At 34.2% G+C, this 14,536-nt stretch overlaps 2 protein-coding genes across 2 annotated transcripts in view; one reads left to right on the top strand and one right to left on the bottom strand.

Annotated features, from left to right (window-relative positions):
• Positions 1-1,151, top strand: part of LOC111044991 (glycine receptor subunit alpha-2-like) — a 169,710-nt gene extending 168,559 nt beyond the window's left edge. The window contains exon 9 of the mRNA XM_039435185.1: positions 882-1,151. Coding sequence (XP_039291119.1) covers positions 882-1,037 — 156 coding nt within the window. The 3' untranslated portion in view covers positions 1,038-1,151. The remainder of the gene's footprint in view (positions 1-881) is intronic.
• A 7,956-nt stretch (positions 1,152-9,107) lies between these two features.
• Positions 9,108-14,536, bottom strand: part of LOC120352870 (WD repeat-containing protein 13-like) — a 45,445-nt gene continuing 40,016 nt past the window's right edge. The window contains exons 2-4 of the mRNA XM_039435183.1: positions 12,895-13,079; positions 11,191-11,365; positions 9,108-9,575 (exon numbers count right to left, since the gene is read on the bottom strand). Coding sequence (XP_039291117.1) covers positions 9,441-9,575; positions 11,191-11,365; positions 12,895-13,079 — 495 coding nt within the window. The 3' untranslated portion in view covers positions 9,108-9,440. The remainder of the gene's footprint in view (positions 9,576-11,190; positions 11,366-12,894; positions 13,080-14,536) is intronic.

Here is a 14,536-nt window from a genome sequence, read left to right as displayed (position 1 = left end):
TACAATATTTACTGGCTTACACACTTATTTACAATAAATGACGATAATGCTAGTTATTCAATGAATTTAACAAAGTATGAATAATTAATCAATGAGAATAAATATGGAATGAAATTAGAATAACGATAATATAATATTGTAAAGTAACTCCATAAATCAACAAATAATGTCGATTCTCTAAGAGGGATATAATTCCCATTAACACACGACCGGGAGAGAGAGAGTGATCTGATTGATACTGAAGTACTGAAGCTACAAATGCTAGCTATGTGCCTGAAGAATCATAATAAGCTGTGATAAGTTCTAAATAGTGTGTTTGTCTTTTCGGTCTCAAAATTTTATAGTTTTTTCAAAGTTTGGAATTTTCTAATTAATTGTGATTGATTTAATTCAATTTTGAAGTATTCTCAATTTAAAAATAATCTTTGTGTGTTTTGAATTGTAAATTGAGTGTGTAATTATAGGAGAATGAGTGACACATAACATAGCTACATTTGGACTGTTGTATAAATTAGAATTGGAACCGTTTTGGGTGTGTAAGCCTGTCGTACTCTTCTGAAAGTTGTGTAATTCTGAATGATTGATTTAATATATCTTGATTTTCTTTCATTTATCCTATTGAACTGAGAAATTCAGTCAGAATGCTTGTAGTCGTACTCTTATTATTAAATAGTGATTATTCATTGATGAGCATTCGATTTTGAACAAATGCTACTCCCAATTTATTTCCATCTGTTTCTTCTAGAGGTAATTACAAGATTTATTGAACTTTATTGAACAAGATTTATTTATTTTTCTCAAGAGTTATTGAATCCCATTGTAGATTTGGGCCTATATTGAACTTTCCAAGGCTTTATATTGTTTTTCTTTGTCTGTTACAGGTGAAGAAAGTGATCCTCACCCATGGCGATTTGTCAGGTCACGTGACAAACAAAAACATGATAATGGCACGAAAGATAGACGAATATTCGAGGCTCTGTTTTCCACTAGCCTTTGCTCTCTTCAACGTCCTCTACTGGTCATACTACTTGGCATAAACTGAGAGAGAAAGTGAATATCTTACTGGTCATACTACCTGGCATTAACTGAGAGAGAAAGTGAAAAACTTACTGATTATACTATCTGGCATAAACTGAGAGAGAAACTGAATAACTTTCTGGTCATATTATATAGTATAAACTGAGAGAGAAACTGAATAACTTACTGGTCATATTTTATGGTATAAACTGAGAGAGAAAGTGAAAAACTTACTGGTCATACTATCTGGCTAAACTGAGAGAGAAAGTGAATAACTTACTGGTCATACTATCTGGCATAACTGAGAGAGAAACTGAATAACTTTCTGGTCATATTATATAGTATAAACTGAGAGAGAAAGTGAATAACTTACTGGTCATACTACCTGGCATAAACTGAGAGAGATACTGAATAACTTACTGGTCATATTATTAGTATAAACTGAGAGAGAAACTGAATAACTTACTGGTCATATTTTATGGTATAAACTGAGAGAGAAAGTGAAAAACTTACTGGTCATACTATCTGGCATAAACTGAGAGAGAAAGTGAATAACTTACTGGTCATACTATCTGGCATAAACTGAGAGAGAAACTGAATAACTTTCTGGTCATATTATATAGTATAAACTGAGAGAGAAAGTGAATAACTTACTGGTCATACTACCTGGCATAAACTGAAAGAGATACTGAATAACTTACTGGTCATATTATATAGTAAAAACTGAGAGAGAAAGTGAATAACTTACTGGTCATACTATCTGGCATAAACTGATGAGAGAGAAAGTGAATAAATTACTGGTCATACTATATCTGTAATGAACTGAGAGAGAAAGTGAATAACTATCTGGTCATATTATAAATAGTATAAACTGAGAGAGAAAGTGAATAACTTACTGATCATACTATCTGAACATATGTGTTTCTCAAGTTCCGTTCAATCTAATTGAATCTATAAGGATTAAGTTATCAACATTTTGTTAATAACTTTGGTGTAAACGCAGTTTTACTTTAGCTGATAATCAATGATACTGTATAAATTTTATTGGCAAAATTTTCATATTGAAACTGCTTGAAACGAAGATGTAATTTATGCAGTTCCAATACAAATTTTTCACCAATTCCAGAGTGGTATTGAGTTTTCTCATCTATCAATGATATAATTTTTACTGGCAAAATTTTCATATTGAAACTGCTAGAAACGAAGATTGAATTTATGCAGTTTCAATATAAATTTTCCACCAATTCCAGGGTGGTATCGAGTTTTCCCATCTACCCAACCATCTTTGAAACAGTGTCAGTCAGGGTAGGCCTACGTCCTTGTTAGCTGAAGATGGGACCAAGTGTCTTGAAACGCGTCCAGAAATTGAAGAAACATGTAAAATTGGTGTGAAAATGAATGAATTTAATACTATACCTATATCCGATCACCTCACAATGATTGTTGAGTGAAAAACATTTAAGGGAAGAAATTTCAATGTTTGTTGAGTGGAAAAAAATCAAGGAAAGAAATTGTAATGTTTGTTGAGTGGAAAAAAATTCAAGGAAAGAAATTGTAATGTTTGTTGAGTGGAAAAAAACTCAAGGAAAGAAATTGTAATGTTTGTTGAGTGGAAAAAATTCAAGGGAAGAAATTGTAATGTTTTGTTTTTGTGTGTAGGCTAATTTTTAATGTTTTTTTTATCTATTTTCATTTCATTGGGAAGTTCTAGTTTTAGAGTCTTTATTTCCAGTTTTTTCATTCATTCTCACAAATAAATTAAAGGTGAATAATGAATGAATGTCGAATGATATCAATGAATATGCTGGGTGAATGAACTTTTGTTAAATTCTATGGAGGGATAAGACGTGAATGTAGGCCTATATTATGTGTGTTGAATGTTATAAATACTGTACCAAAGTTTTAATGGATGTATATAAATTGTTATTAATGAGTTTAAATGTACCAGATCGGTAAAGCTGTGTTTATATCAAAGTTATTAACAAAATGTTTATTATCCGTCATAATAGGTTCTATTAGATTGAACGGAACTTGACAAACACATATGTTCATCATGTGTATGATAAGCTATGTACAATCAAATAGAATCTATAAGGTTAGAGAAGAAAATAAGAAATATTCAATAAGAAGAAAAATCTATTCACCTCAAAAAACATAAGTCTCGACGTAAGAAAAAACATGTTGAAAACGTTGTATGGAGTACTGCAACATATGGAAGTGAGGCGTGGACAATGGGGTGAGAGAGGAAAGAAGATTGGCTGCATCGAGGCATGGTGCTACAGAGAATGATGAAGATCAGTTGGAGAGATATGATTACAAATGAGCAAGTTTTTGAAAGAGTGGGAGAGAACCGGAACTTCTTGAAGTGGATCAAGCAAAGAAGAGCACAGCTGATTGGCCACATCATCAGACATGACACTCTACTGACAAGGATAATGGAGGGAATGGTTGAGGGAAGGAATATGAGAGGAAGACCTAGGCTGGAGTATATGAAACAATTGCTACGGGATATGAGATGTGGATCATACTCAGCTGAAGCGGAAAGCGGACGACAGAAAAGCATGGAGAGCTGCTGCCAACCAGCCCTACGGCTGTTAACCCAAGAGAGAGAGAAGGTTGGAGAAATAAAAATTTTGTTAATAACTTTGTTGTAAACGCAGATTAAGAGAGTGCAATGTTATTGAAGTGTCAAAATATTTATTGTACAGCTAAAATTGTGTGAATTCTATGGAGAAATAATTGTGAATGTAGACATATATGTGTTGAATTTTATAAAGAAATATTAAAGTTTAAATGCATGTATATGACTTGTTATTGATGAGTTTAAATGTACCAGTTGAGTAAAGCTGGGTTTACACCAAAATTATGAACAAAATGTTAAAACGGTAACTTAATTGACCGAGCGAAGTGAGGTCCAAGATTCAAGTCGACGGTTTGGCATTGGTAATAGATTTTCAATAAATTTGACAGGTAGGCCTATGTTCATTTTTAATTGCGCGTCGACGTATAGGCCTATACAAGGTTTTTGGAAATTTTGCATTACAAGGATATAATATTAAAAGGAGAAAGGAGCCTCCTCCATACACCAATATTACCGTGAAAATCGAACTATAGAATTATTCATCATAAATCAGCTGACAAGTGATTACACAGATGTGTGGAGAAGCCAGGCTATTGCTGTATTTCCATAAGGTCTATAGTTTCAATCAGGTACTTGTGGATGAAAATACTGCGTGAGGTCTACTGTTCACAGAACTACTAGTTTTGATAGATTCTATTGGATTGAACATAACTTATCATACACATAATGAACATATGTGTTTGTCAAGTTCCGTTTAATCTAATAGAATCCATGAGGATTAAGTTATTAACCTTTTGTTAATCACTTTGGTGTAAACCCAGCTTAATTAAGAAAGGGCAATGTTATTGAAGTGTCAAAAGATTTACTGTACAGTTACATAATATTAATTGGTTATAGGGTACTTTGTTTTCAAATAGATATTGTGACTAGTCAAAAGCTACTTATAATTTTCACAATAAAAGTAGATTAGCTCGTTAAATTACTATATACTATCACCTTGTAAATAGTTTGTCAATTTTTTATATGCGTCTGTCTCATCCGTTGTAGCTCCAAATTTGAGATATCACTGAATATACCTCCTTGAAATTCCACCTCAACAGAAAGGGGAAAATAATTATTGATTTCTCATAGAAATTTATAGAAATTGGATCAAAAAATTCAATACTATAATATTGTGCAAAGTTTGAAGATACTGGAGGTTGAATATTGAAGATATCATCCAATAGTGGAACTCAGTTTTCAAAAAGAAAATAATTTATTTTTATTGAATGAATTTGTTTCTTATTCTGCTGGAATGATAAATTTGTCTGATGGAACGATCTTTTCAATCACCGCAAGAGAATTTCAATATTTATAACACTTTTTCTATGTAATTTATTCTAATAAATCGCAGCTCTGAATGGATCAAGAGATCATCACCTTTAATTTCAATATGTTTTACTAAACTGTCAACCTCTAATGAATATTGTTCTACCTTCATGATATTTAAGTTTGATTTTAATCACCGCAAGAGAATTTCAATATTACAACACTTTTTCTATGTAATTTATTCTAATAAATCGCAGCTCTGAATGGATCAAGAGATCATCACCTTCAGTTAAATATGTTTTACTAAACTGTCAACCTCTAATGAATATTGTTCTACCTTCATGATATTAAGTTTGATTTTAATCACTGCAAGAGAATTTCAATATTAGAACACTTTTTCTATGTATTATTCTAATAAATCGCAGCTCTCGGAATGGATCAAGAGATCATCTACTTTAGTTTAAATATGTTTTACTAAACTGGCAACCTCTCATGAATATTGTTCTACCTTCATGATATTTAAGTTTGATTTCAATGTGACCTACTAACCTGTATTTTCTTAAATAATGTGAATAAAATATTATTAGAACAATTGGTTTTATTCTGTGTCAACTACATTATACCGGTGTTTCAAAAATAACGACCCAATTTTAAACAGTTATATTTATTTTTAAAATTTGTGTACACAGACCAATTTTACATCAAATTACTCACAGAAGTATCAAGTTTATGATGATGTATTATAAGTCCTCCTTTTGAGGCTCCGACGACATCTATTCGGTAGCCAAATCCATCCCAGACTGTCGCAAGATGTCTTCTCAGACTGTAGCTACTGCATCAGTTATCCTGGATTTTAGCTTATCAATATCAAGGGAGAAACATCGTTAAAGATCGTGTTTATGTTCCTCCCTTAGCACTTGATATTGAGGAGCTTAAAACCAGGATAACTGATGCAGTAGCTACAGTTTGAGAAGATAGACATATCATCATCAATGGCTCGACAATCCAAAGCGGATCTTGGCCTCCTCTAACATTTGCCTCCATTCTATTCTATCCATGGCAGCTCGCCTCCAATTCTTGACCTCAACAACTCTTGCATCTCCGGCAACTGCATCCATCCACCTCAACGTTGGTCTACCAGGAGGTCTTCTACCTTCCGTGTTGTAAGCGAAGACAGACATATAGCAGTTCGTAATTTAAGGAGAAATTCAAGACTATGGCCCGGTTGCACAAAAGCCAGTTGAATTTAAATCGAGATTGAATTCTCGTGGCATTGACGAAGTTTCATTCGAGTGTTGAAACTTCATGCTATTTATGACTAACTTTTTGTGTAGTTGAGAAGTTGATATTGAGGTAATTATTCATATTGAATAAAAAAGACTAAGAAATTGTCAAAAAACCACAGATTTATTGATACTTAGAAAGACCGGAAGATTCATTCAATTTATGACTAATCATTTTATTAAACAGTGACAGGATAGTTATTGTGGTGGAGGTGAATGAATATACCTTATGATTAATGTTTTATGTAACTTAAATAATAAATGATACGATTTAAAGTTTATGATGGTTGCAATGTCTTAGATCATTTTCTAACTGAATTCGAATAAAATAAGATCCAGAGAAAATAAAATGAAAATAGTAACCTAATGATGTTACCTTATGCTTATGACTAATGTCTTAGTCTAAGTGATCTTATGATTGAATCTTAAATGATAAATGATCTACGATTAAAGTTTATGATGGTTGCAATGTCTTCAGATCAATAATTTCTAACTGAATTCGAATAAAATAAGATCCAGAGAAAATAGTAACCTTTTTTGAAGCACCTACACTTTCCACTTCTTTTATTCTTATTACAAAAAGTATCCCTTGCTATAATGATGGTTCAAAAGAGAATAAATTATGTTCAAAGTCATATTATACAGTTGACCTTAAAGTCACTATCATAATAAAGATCAGACTACATAATTCTTATAATTATGTAGAGATCTAATCAGACTCCTTTTATTCTTATAACTAAAAGTAACCCTTGCTATTTATGATGATTTGAGAGAGAATAATTATGTTCAAAGTCATATTATACAGTTGGCCTAAATTCACTATCATGATAAAGATCATGCTACATAACCTCATTTGTAGTGAATTATGAACCATCTTGTACAATGAATACAAAAATATTCTCTTCCATTTTTTTTCAAAATGAATAAATAATGTGAATACAGAAGTGGGAATAATGATCACCATATACATTTAGATAACAATTAATTTATTTGAATAAATAATATCACGTCTAAAAGTACGAAAAATATGGTAACAAATAATACATGAAGTATAGTCTATAAATTCATACATTTTTACTAAAAATAATAAAGTCCATCACGATTCCTAATTGTTATATTCTATTAATGAGTATTTTATACAGAAAATCACCTACAATCTAGGCTTACTATACAATTATGAATTTGAATAGATGGTGAAATAAAACTGATGTTCTAAGAATGAAGCTTTAATACATTATAATTTTGGTACCAATCAATGATGCCTTCTTAGATGATGACAAAATCAAACCAATCAATCATGACAAAAAATTCTTGTTTCAAAGCATAATACAGTCCCAATTAAATGCTATTAATCACCCCGAAGACTTCTGCTACTGCAAATATTGTCAAAAGGGTAAACAGCTAGATGGAAATTCAAGGAGCGCTACCATACAAAAATTATTTGTCAGCCCGGGAACTTGTTCTAATCGAATTTGTTCTCGGGCTGACAAATATGCAAGGTCTATAAATACAGGTCATGACACTCGTGTTCCTTATGGAGCGGCCATTATGTGGGGTCTTCATGGCGGTACATTTGAAATATTCCAATCTGCTCATAACAAAATCATGCATTATGCTTTTTAAAAACAATATTCTGGTTCAGATAATATGTAAATTCAGGTTTTTGATTTTTCAATAATTAAATTTCAATAATGAATGGTTCAATAATGCATTTTTTTATCATAAAAATTGTTCTTATTCTTGTAACTTTTTATGATTCATAAGGCATTGCGAAAAAAGGCTAACCTCAAAAAGAGTTTGAAGTTCCCAATCTAAAGATCAAAAATTCAGTTCCTAGTTTGAATCTAAATACTATTATTCTGTGGAAGAATTTATTTCACAATTCAAAGCCAAGCAATATCCCTTTAACAATATAACACATCATGTTGTTTAATCTATAATGATAACAGATGATAATTTTAAAATTGGTGAACTAGAACACCATAGAATGGCGATTTTGCAATGCATCACGGGATTGCGTCACGACCTGTATTTTATAGACCTTGACAAATAACTTTTGTATATAGTGAGGTCCACGTTATAATGACAGTGGATGAAGATAGAAGAATAGCGATGCCGATTCTCTGCGTTAATTAATCATATTTCTACACTTTCAAAAACATAATTGGCATCGTTGTGGACCTAGAAAAGGATAGTACCACCGGTTTTGTCGAATGATTGACAAGGATAGCAGAACCAAAGTTGTTCAAATACTGTCATTATAACGTGGACCTCTCACTATAGTAGAGCTCATTGAATTTCCATCTAGCTGTTAGCCCTGTTGTCAATATTTACAGTAGCAGAATTCTTCGGGATGATTTACAGCATTTAATTGGGATTTTATTTTAATAATATTTTTCATTAATTAGTATTTGAACAAATGCAACTTCCAATTTATTCACATCTGCATAATACAGAAAAGTTTCAAGTACCGTGACTGAAAATAAAGTAGAACTTTAGTATTCTGTTTCAGTGAGACCTCAGACAAAATATCTTCCGCGTTGAATCATAACTTCATTCACTCCTTAAGGTGCGTACAAATTTACGCATTTTTATATCTGTATCTTACCGTTTCTGTAAAAATACAGCTTGGCATCAGCTGTTTAAAAGTGAATTGCTCATGTTCGCGGCGCGTATATCGGTACGCACCTTTAGGCACACACCAGTTAGTCAAGACAAGATAAGACACGTTTAGTCACAATACTTCACATAGCTGATTGTGGCGCAACTCACACTGATTAGTCATTGCAATTAGACATATCTTCAAAAGCAACTATGTGAATTATTTTGACTGAACGTGTCTTGTCTTGTTTTGACTAACTGGTGTGTATTATAAATAAAAATAATATTTTTATTTTATTAATTCGACATTGTTAAAAGCCGATCCGGCAACAGAGCAAAGCGAGAAGAGATAGCGCTATCCGCTTTGTTGAATGATAGACAAGGATAGCAATACCATTGCTAATCAAACACTGTCATTATAACATGGACCTCACTATAGCAATACTCTTGTCAGCGCACTGCTCTTAACCTCCTCCACTGTACTCCTTCTATCCTCTTGTCCACTGTACTCTGTCTAGCCATCCCTCTACTTCTTCTCCCGGCTCCACACAATGACCAAGCCCTGCAGGTCGCTGGTTGCTAACAGAGCTACTTCTTCTCCCGGCTCCACACAATGACCAAGCCCTGCAGGTCGCTGGTTGCTAACAGAGCTACTTCTTCTCCCGGCTCCACACAAGGACCAAGCCCTGCAGGTCACTGGTTGCTAACAGAGACTCGTCATAGTTGAACGATACACCCAGCACAGGACAGGCATGACCTTGCAACTTGTTCACCACTGGACGAACCTGCAGAAACATCAAATAAAATTATTTAATTTATAATTATTTGTGAATAATCATTCTAAATTCAAAAATTTTAGCTCATATATATTTTTGGACAGAACTTTGAACTTTAAATTTCCTCAGTAAGAACATAACCTATTTTTCGGACATTTCATTATTTATCAAAATTTGGGTACAGAATAGTTTTGGGCTATGCCTGTTGTTCTATCCCGATCATATTCATATGATTTGTAATTGTATCAAAAAATAAATAATTTGTAAATATTATTTGTAACATAAATGGCACAATAGAATCTCGATTTATTCCTATAGGGTCTTTTGAATAACCGTTAATTATTTAGTGAATAATCGAATTGAAAGTAAAATCTTCATATTAGAAGGCTTTGTGCCGGTTGCACAATAACCGGTTATATTTTATCTTAATGAATCTTAACTTGGAGGTTAATTTCACGAGAACAATCACAGAAGCCGTCTGTTCAAAAACGCCCTCTCTAATTGGTTCTCGTGAAATTAATCACGATTAAAATTCAACCAGCTTTTGTGCAACCGGGCCTCCATCAATCAAACCATTTATTTCCACATCATATAGGCTACAAGAAAATGTAATATATATCCTGTTTCTAAAATAGACTGACAAATTCCATGAAATGAAAATTTATCATCAAATTGTAATGTTAAAATCTTATGAGTTGGTTGATTTGTCATCTGTCAGACATGTTTTACATGTCTTACATGATTGAACATCCCAATATCATCAAGTGACCGCCAAGCTGAACTGAATCATAATAAATTGAAACAGGAAGAAGATTAATAATAGTTCTAAAAGAGTGTTGATGTAAAATAAACTGGATAGATAAACATCTAAAAAGAGTCTCATTGAAAAATCATGAAATAGTTATTTGTGCAACTAGTGCGCAAAGTGACAGTTTGCTGCACCGAAAGAAACGATGGCGGAATGTTTCTTTGTGCAGCAGAGGAACTTTGCGCACGTATTTCACATTAAGTTTTTCCTACAGTTACCATTGAATATGAAAAGTGGGTAATTATGGGTAAAATTGCCTGAAATGCATCAAATGTTTTTCTGTGTAATTTTATTATTGATAAAAACCTTAATCCTAAATCCTAAAGTCCTCGTTGTCCTTGTTTATAATATCTAATACTAATAAGGTGCGCGTTGTGCTTCGTAGCACCTGCTCACTATAGCAGCCACAGCAGTCACTGTTACCAACTTCATTTTGATTTTGCTGCACTGTTGCTCCTATAACCTACTAAGTATTTTGCGTTGCCATGTTGCAACTGGAGTGCAGAAAAATTTTTCCCGCAATAGAGCGGAAAAGTGATTCTTTTCGTTCTGTAATCATGCAGCAATTGCCACTTTTCAACGTACTGTAGGAAAAGATATATTTCATGGAAGAATAAATATATTAGAGATGGAATGAATCATTACCATGGAGGAAAGATAACTCAAGATATTATGATCTTCTTTGAATAATCATTATTTCTATCATTCCATTCAAATATCTTGTGTTCTATGTGGTGGAACGCCACATGGGAGAATTTGACATTACGTTTATCCTCCTTCAAATTATAATCGGCTTCGTTAATTGTTGAACCTTACCTCACGTTCAATGTCGAGGAAATACACACACGAGTCTTCACTTCCGGTGACCACGCATGCGCCCTCACGGAATGACATGAGCGGACAGAACGTGGAACGCACCGGACAACGGACCGACTTGTGGCGAACCGAGAAACGACGTTTCAGTTTCAGTGTGCCTTCCTGGTCCAGAACCCTGGAAAGGGAAAGGGGAACAACATTAATAAAATACTCAAAAACAATAAGATATTCCGTTCAATAAGTTGCGTACATTTGACAATATTGGAAGCATCACATAAGTTATAAATTGACATTTCAGTTTCAGTGGCCTTCCTGCTTCAGTACCATGCATGGAAACAGGAAAACACATTAATAAAATCTATATATATATAATATATACTAGCCGTCAGGCTCGCTTCGCTCGCCATATCCGTCTAGCCAGGGGCTACGCCCCCTGGCCCCCGACTGGATCGTCCAAGAATGAGATCAGCAGGCTCGCTTCGCTCGCCTGCATTTTTCATTGAGCATTTTTATCATATGTTAGGACAATCCATCGGGGAACCAGACTAAACGTCTGGCTAAACGGATATGGCGAGCGAAGCGAGCCTGATAGCTAGTAATATAAATATTCCCAGGATTGAAGTAGCAGTGCCCAATCATTTTTCCGCGATAAATGCATTTAAATCTTCAACTTGTGCCAACCTAACAAATTTTATTTAGTTGCCAGTTTACAACTTTTCGAAGAGGTACTCTATCTAGATTATAGTTCTATAGTAACATATGATATGGTAATTTCAATTATAATTAAGGGATTGGGAGAAGAAGAATATACATGCTAAAAGACGACCTTTAAACCCTTAAAACCACCCTTAGAGTTAAATATTGCCAAAAGATTTCTTAGTGCGCCTCTAAAGGGCCAACTGAACATACCTACCAAATTTGAACGTTTTTGGTCCGGTAGATTTTAGTTCTGCGAGTGAGTGAGTGAGTGAGTGAGTGAGTCAGTCAGTCAGTGAGTGAGTGCCATTTCGCTTTTATATATGTAGAAAAGCGAAATGGCACTGACTGACTGACTGACTCACTCACTCACTCACTCACTCGCAGAACTAAAAATCTACCAGACCAAAACGTTCAAATTTGGTAGCTAAGTTAATATAGAACTATAATCTAGAGAGAGTACCTCTTCGAAACATTTGTTAACTGGTAACTAATTAATATTTTGTCAGGTTGGCATTAAGTTGAGTTGACTTTGTTAGGTTGGCACCAAGTTGAAGATTGAAATGCATTTATCGCGGAAAAATTGATTGGGCACTGCTACTTCAATCAGAGCTATTCCTGGGATTTATATTACTAGCCGTCAGGCTCGCTTCGCTCGCCATAACCGTTTAGCCAGACGTTTAGTCTGGCCCCCGACTGGAACGTGCTCCAATGCTCAAATGAAAAATGCAGCGAGCGAAGCGAGCTGGCTGATCTCATCGTAGACGATCCAGGGGCGGAGCCCTGGAAAGGATATGGCGAGCGAAGCGAGCCTGACGGCTAGTTTATTTATAAATTCATAAATAAATCATTCTCAACTCATTATGAATCATTGGGAAAGGATCAACATGCTGAATCTCGAAACTGTTCCTTTCCAAATTTGATAGAATTATCATTCCACATTTAAATAATAATATAAGTAATATTGATGATGAGGAATTGATTGTAAGTGGGTTCCTAAGCACGCACCTGTATAGACAGACAACGTTGGCAGCACAGTTGACGAGTAGTGTGGGATCACGAGCCTCTCGGCTGATCCACGCTCGCCAGCTGATGCAGGTCACCGGACACCCCTCCTGTAGGGTCACCCTGCGACACCGCTGCAGTTTGGCCCCTCCGCCACTCACCACGAACACAAACGAAGTTATGGTGCCCTGAGAAATATCAGAAATATTCAATAAATTGATCAGGTAACTGTATTGTGCCCTAAAAATCACATTCATCCATTAGGACACCTGTTACAGAAAACAATGGAAGTTATAGTTCAAATCAATCTATCAAATCAGTATAATGGTACTCGTCCCACACACAAGTCTAAAATTATATGGACATTTTCCTTTATTGTTGTTGTTTTGGTGCAAATCATTATGTTTTTGGGACTATATTTTGTATAGTTTTTTGGGCCATCGGTTGGTGGCTGTGTCGTGGTTTGTTTGTTATTAAATAATATATGAATTACAAATTTTCTACAAATTTAGTATGACCTAGTAATAGTATTCTTGGTAGATAATGCAATATCTATTTTTTTGTAAACTGATTTTTAGTCCTATAGCATAAAAGATTTATGTATGTATTCTTGTGCACTGTATATGACATAATGAATTATTTTTTATTAGCATATGGCAGATACACAACAAATATATACTAATGCGTCTCAAATGCCTACATATACACTGTATATTTCCAATCTTGAGATGTGTAGTTTTCGGTAATTATTAAAATTGAATTGACAAGAATGAAACTTAGAAAATTGAATCCATATGGTTCAATATTTCTATTCATGAGTTTGTCAGCTGTATTATTTCTTAGCAAAATGCAGAATTTTTGCAAGCTCGAATGTTTTTATGATAGTTCAATAATCAAGAATAATTCAAGTGTTAAAAAAATCAGCTACAACAGTTGGGTTACGTCAGAGTTAAGGTATGATTATGAGTTTAATAGTTGGCCTCCACATCATCCCTTTAATTTTTCATAAAGAATTAGGATATAATACAATGTATCCAACTTCCCTAATTGTGCAAAAAATGTGCAGTCAAAATTCCACAAGCGAGATCAAATTGGGCATAATGTTTCCATTCATATTGCATAAATGGGGGTTTCCCCACCAATTATTGATTAAAGATAATTATAATACTACAGACTTAACCTATTTCGGACTATGTGTAACCCTATCTAAATTTGGGAGAGGAATAGCACAAGGTTGCCTTTATTTTTTCTCTCCCTATCTTTGTGATTATGTACTTATTGTATAAATCAATAAAGAATGAATAAATAAAAGTGATCAATTCTCAACGATCTTGAATGAGAACACTTCCAATGTACTCAATAGTTGTATGACCAAGGACCTAAGAAATCAGTTCAATTTATTTAAGGACCTTAAAGGCCCTTGGTTGGGCCGTCCACTAGAACCGCTTTCGTCCGAACTAGCATCGGCCGAAAACTACCGAAGGCGACCGAACGATCCCCCAACAAAGAAAGGAATAGATGCTCATCCATCGCAACAGGTTCATACGGCCGTCTCCGGCCGATCGATTTTTCGATCCGAATTGAATAGGATTTTCCGGCTATATCCAGTCGAGCTGAGACAACAAAGTGTTCCTAACCTAAAACT

This window comes from Nilaparvata lugens, chromosome 8 (assembly GCF_014356525.2).
Source record: "Nilaparvata lugens isolate BPH chromosome 8, ASM1435652v1, whole genome shotgun sequence".
Lineage (NCBI taxonomy): Eukaryota > Metazoa > Arthropoda > Insecta > Hemiptera > Delphacidae > Nilaparvata > Nilaparvata lugens.
Note: the sequence above shows the minus strand (reverse complement) of the source record. Positions and strands in the feature narration are given on the sequence as shown.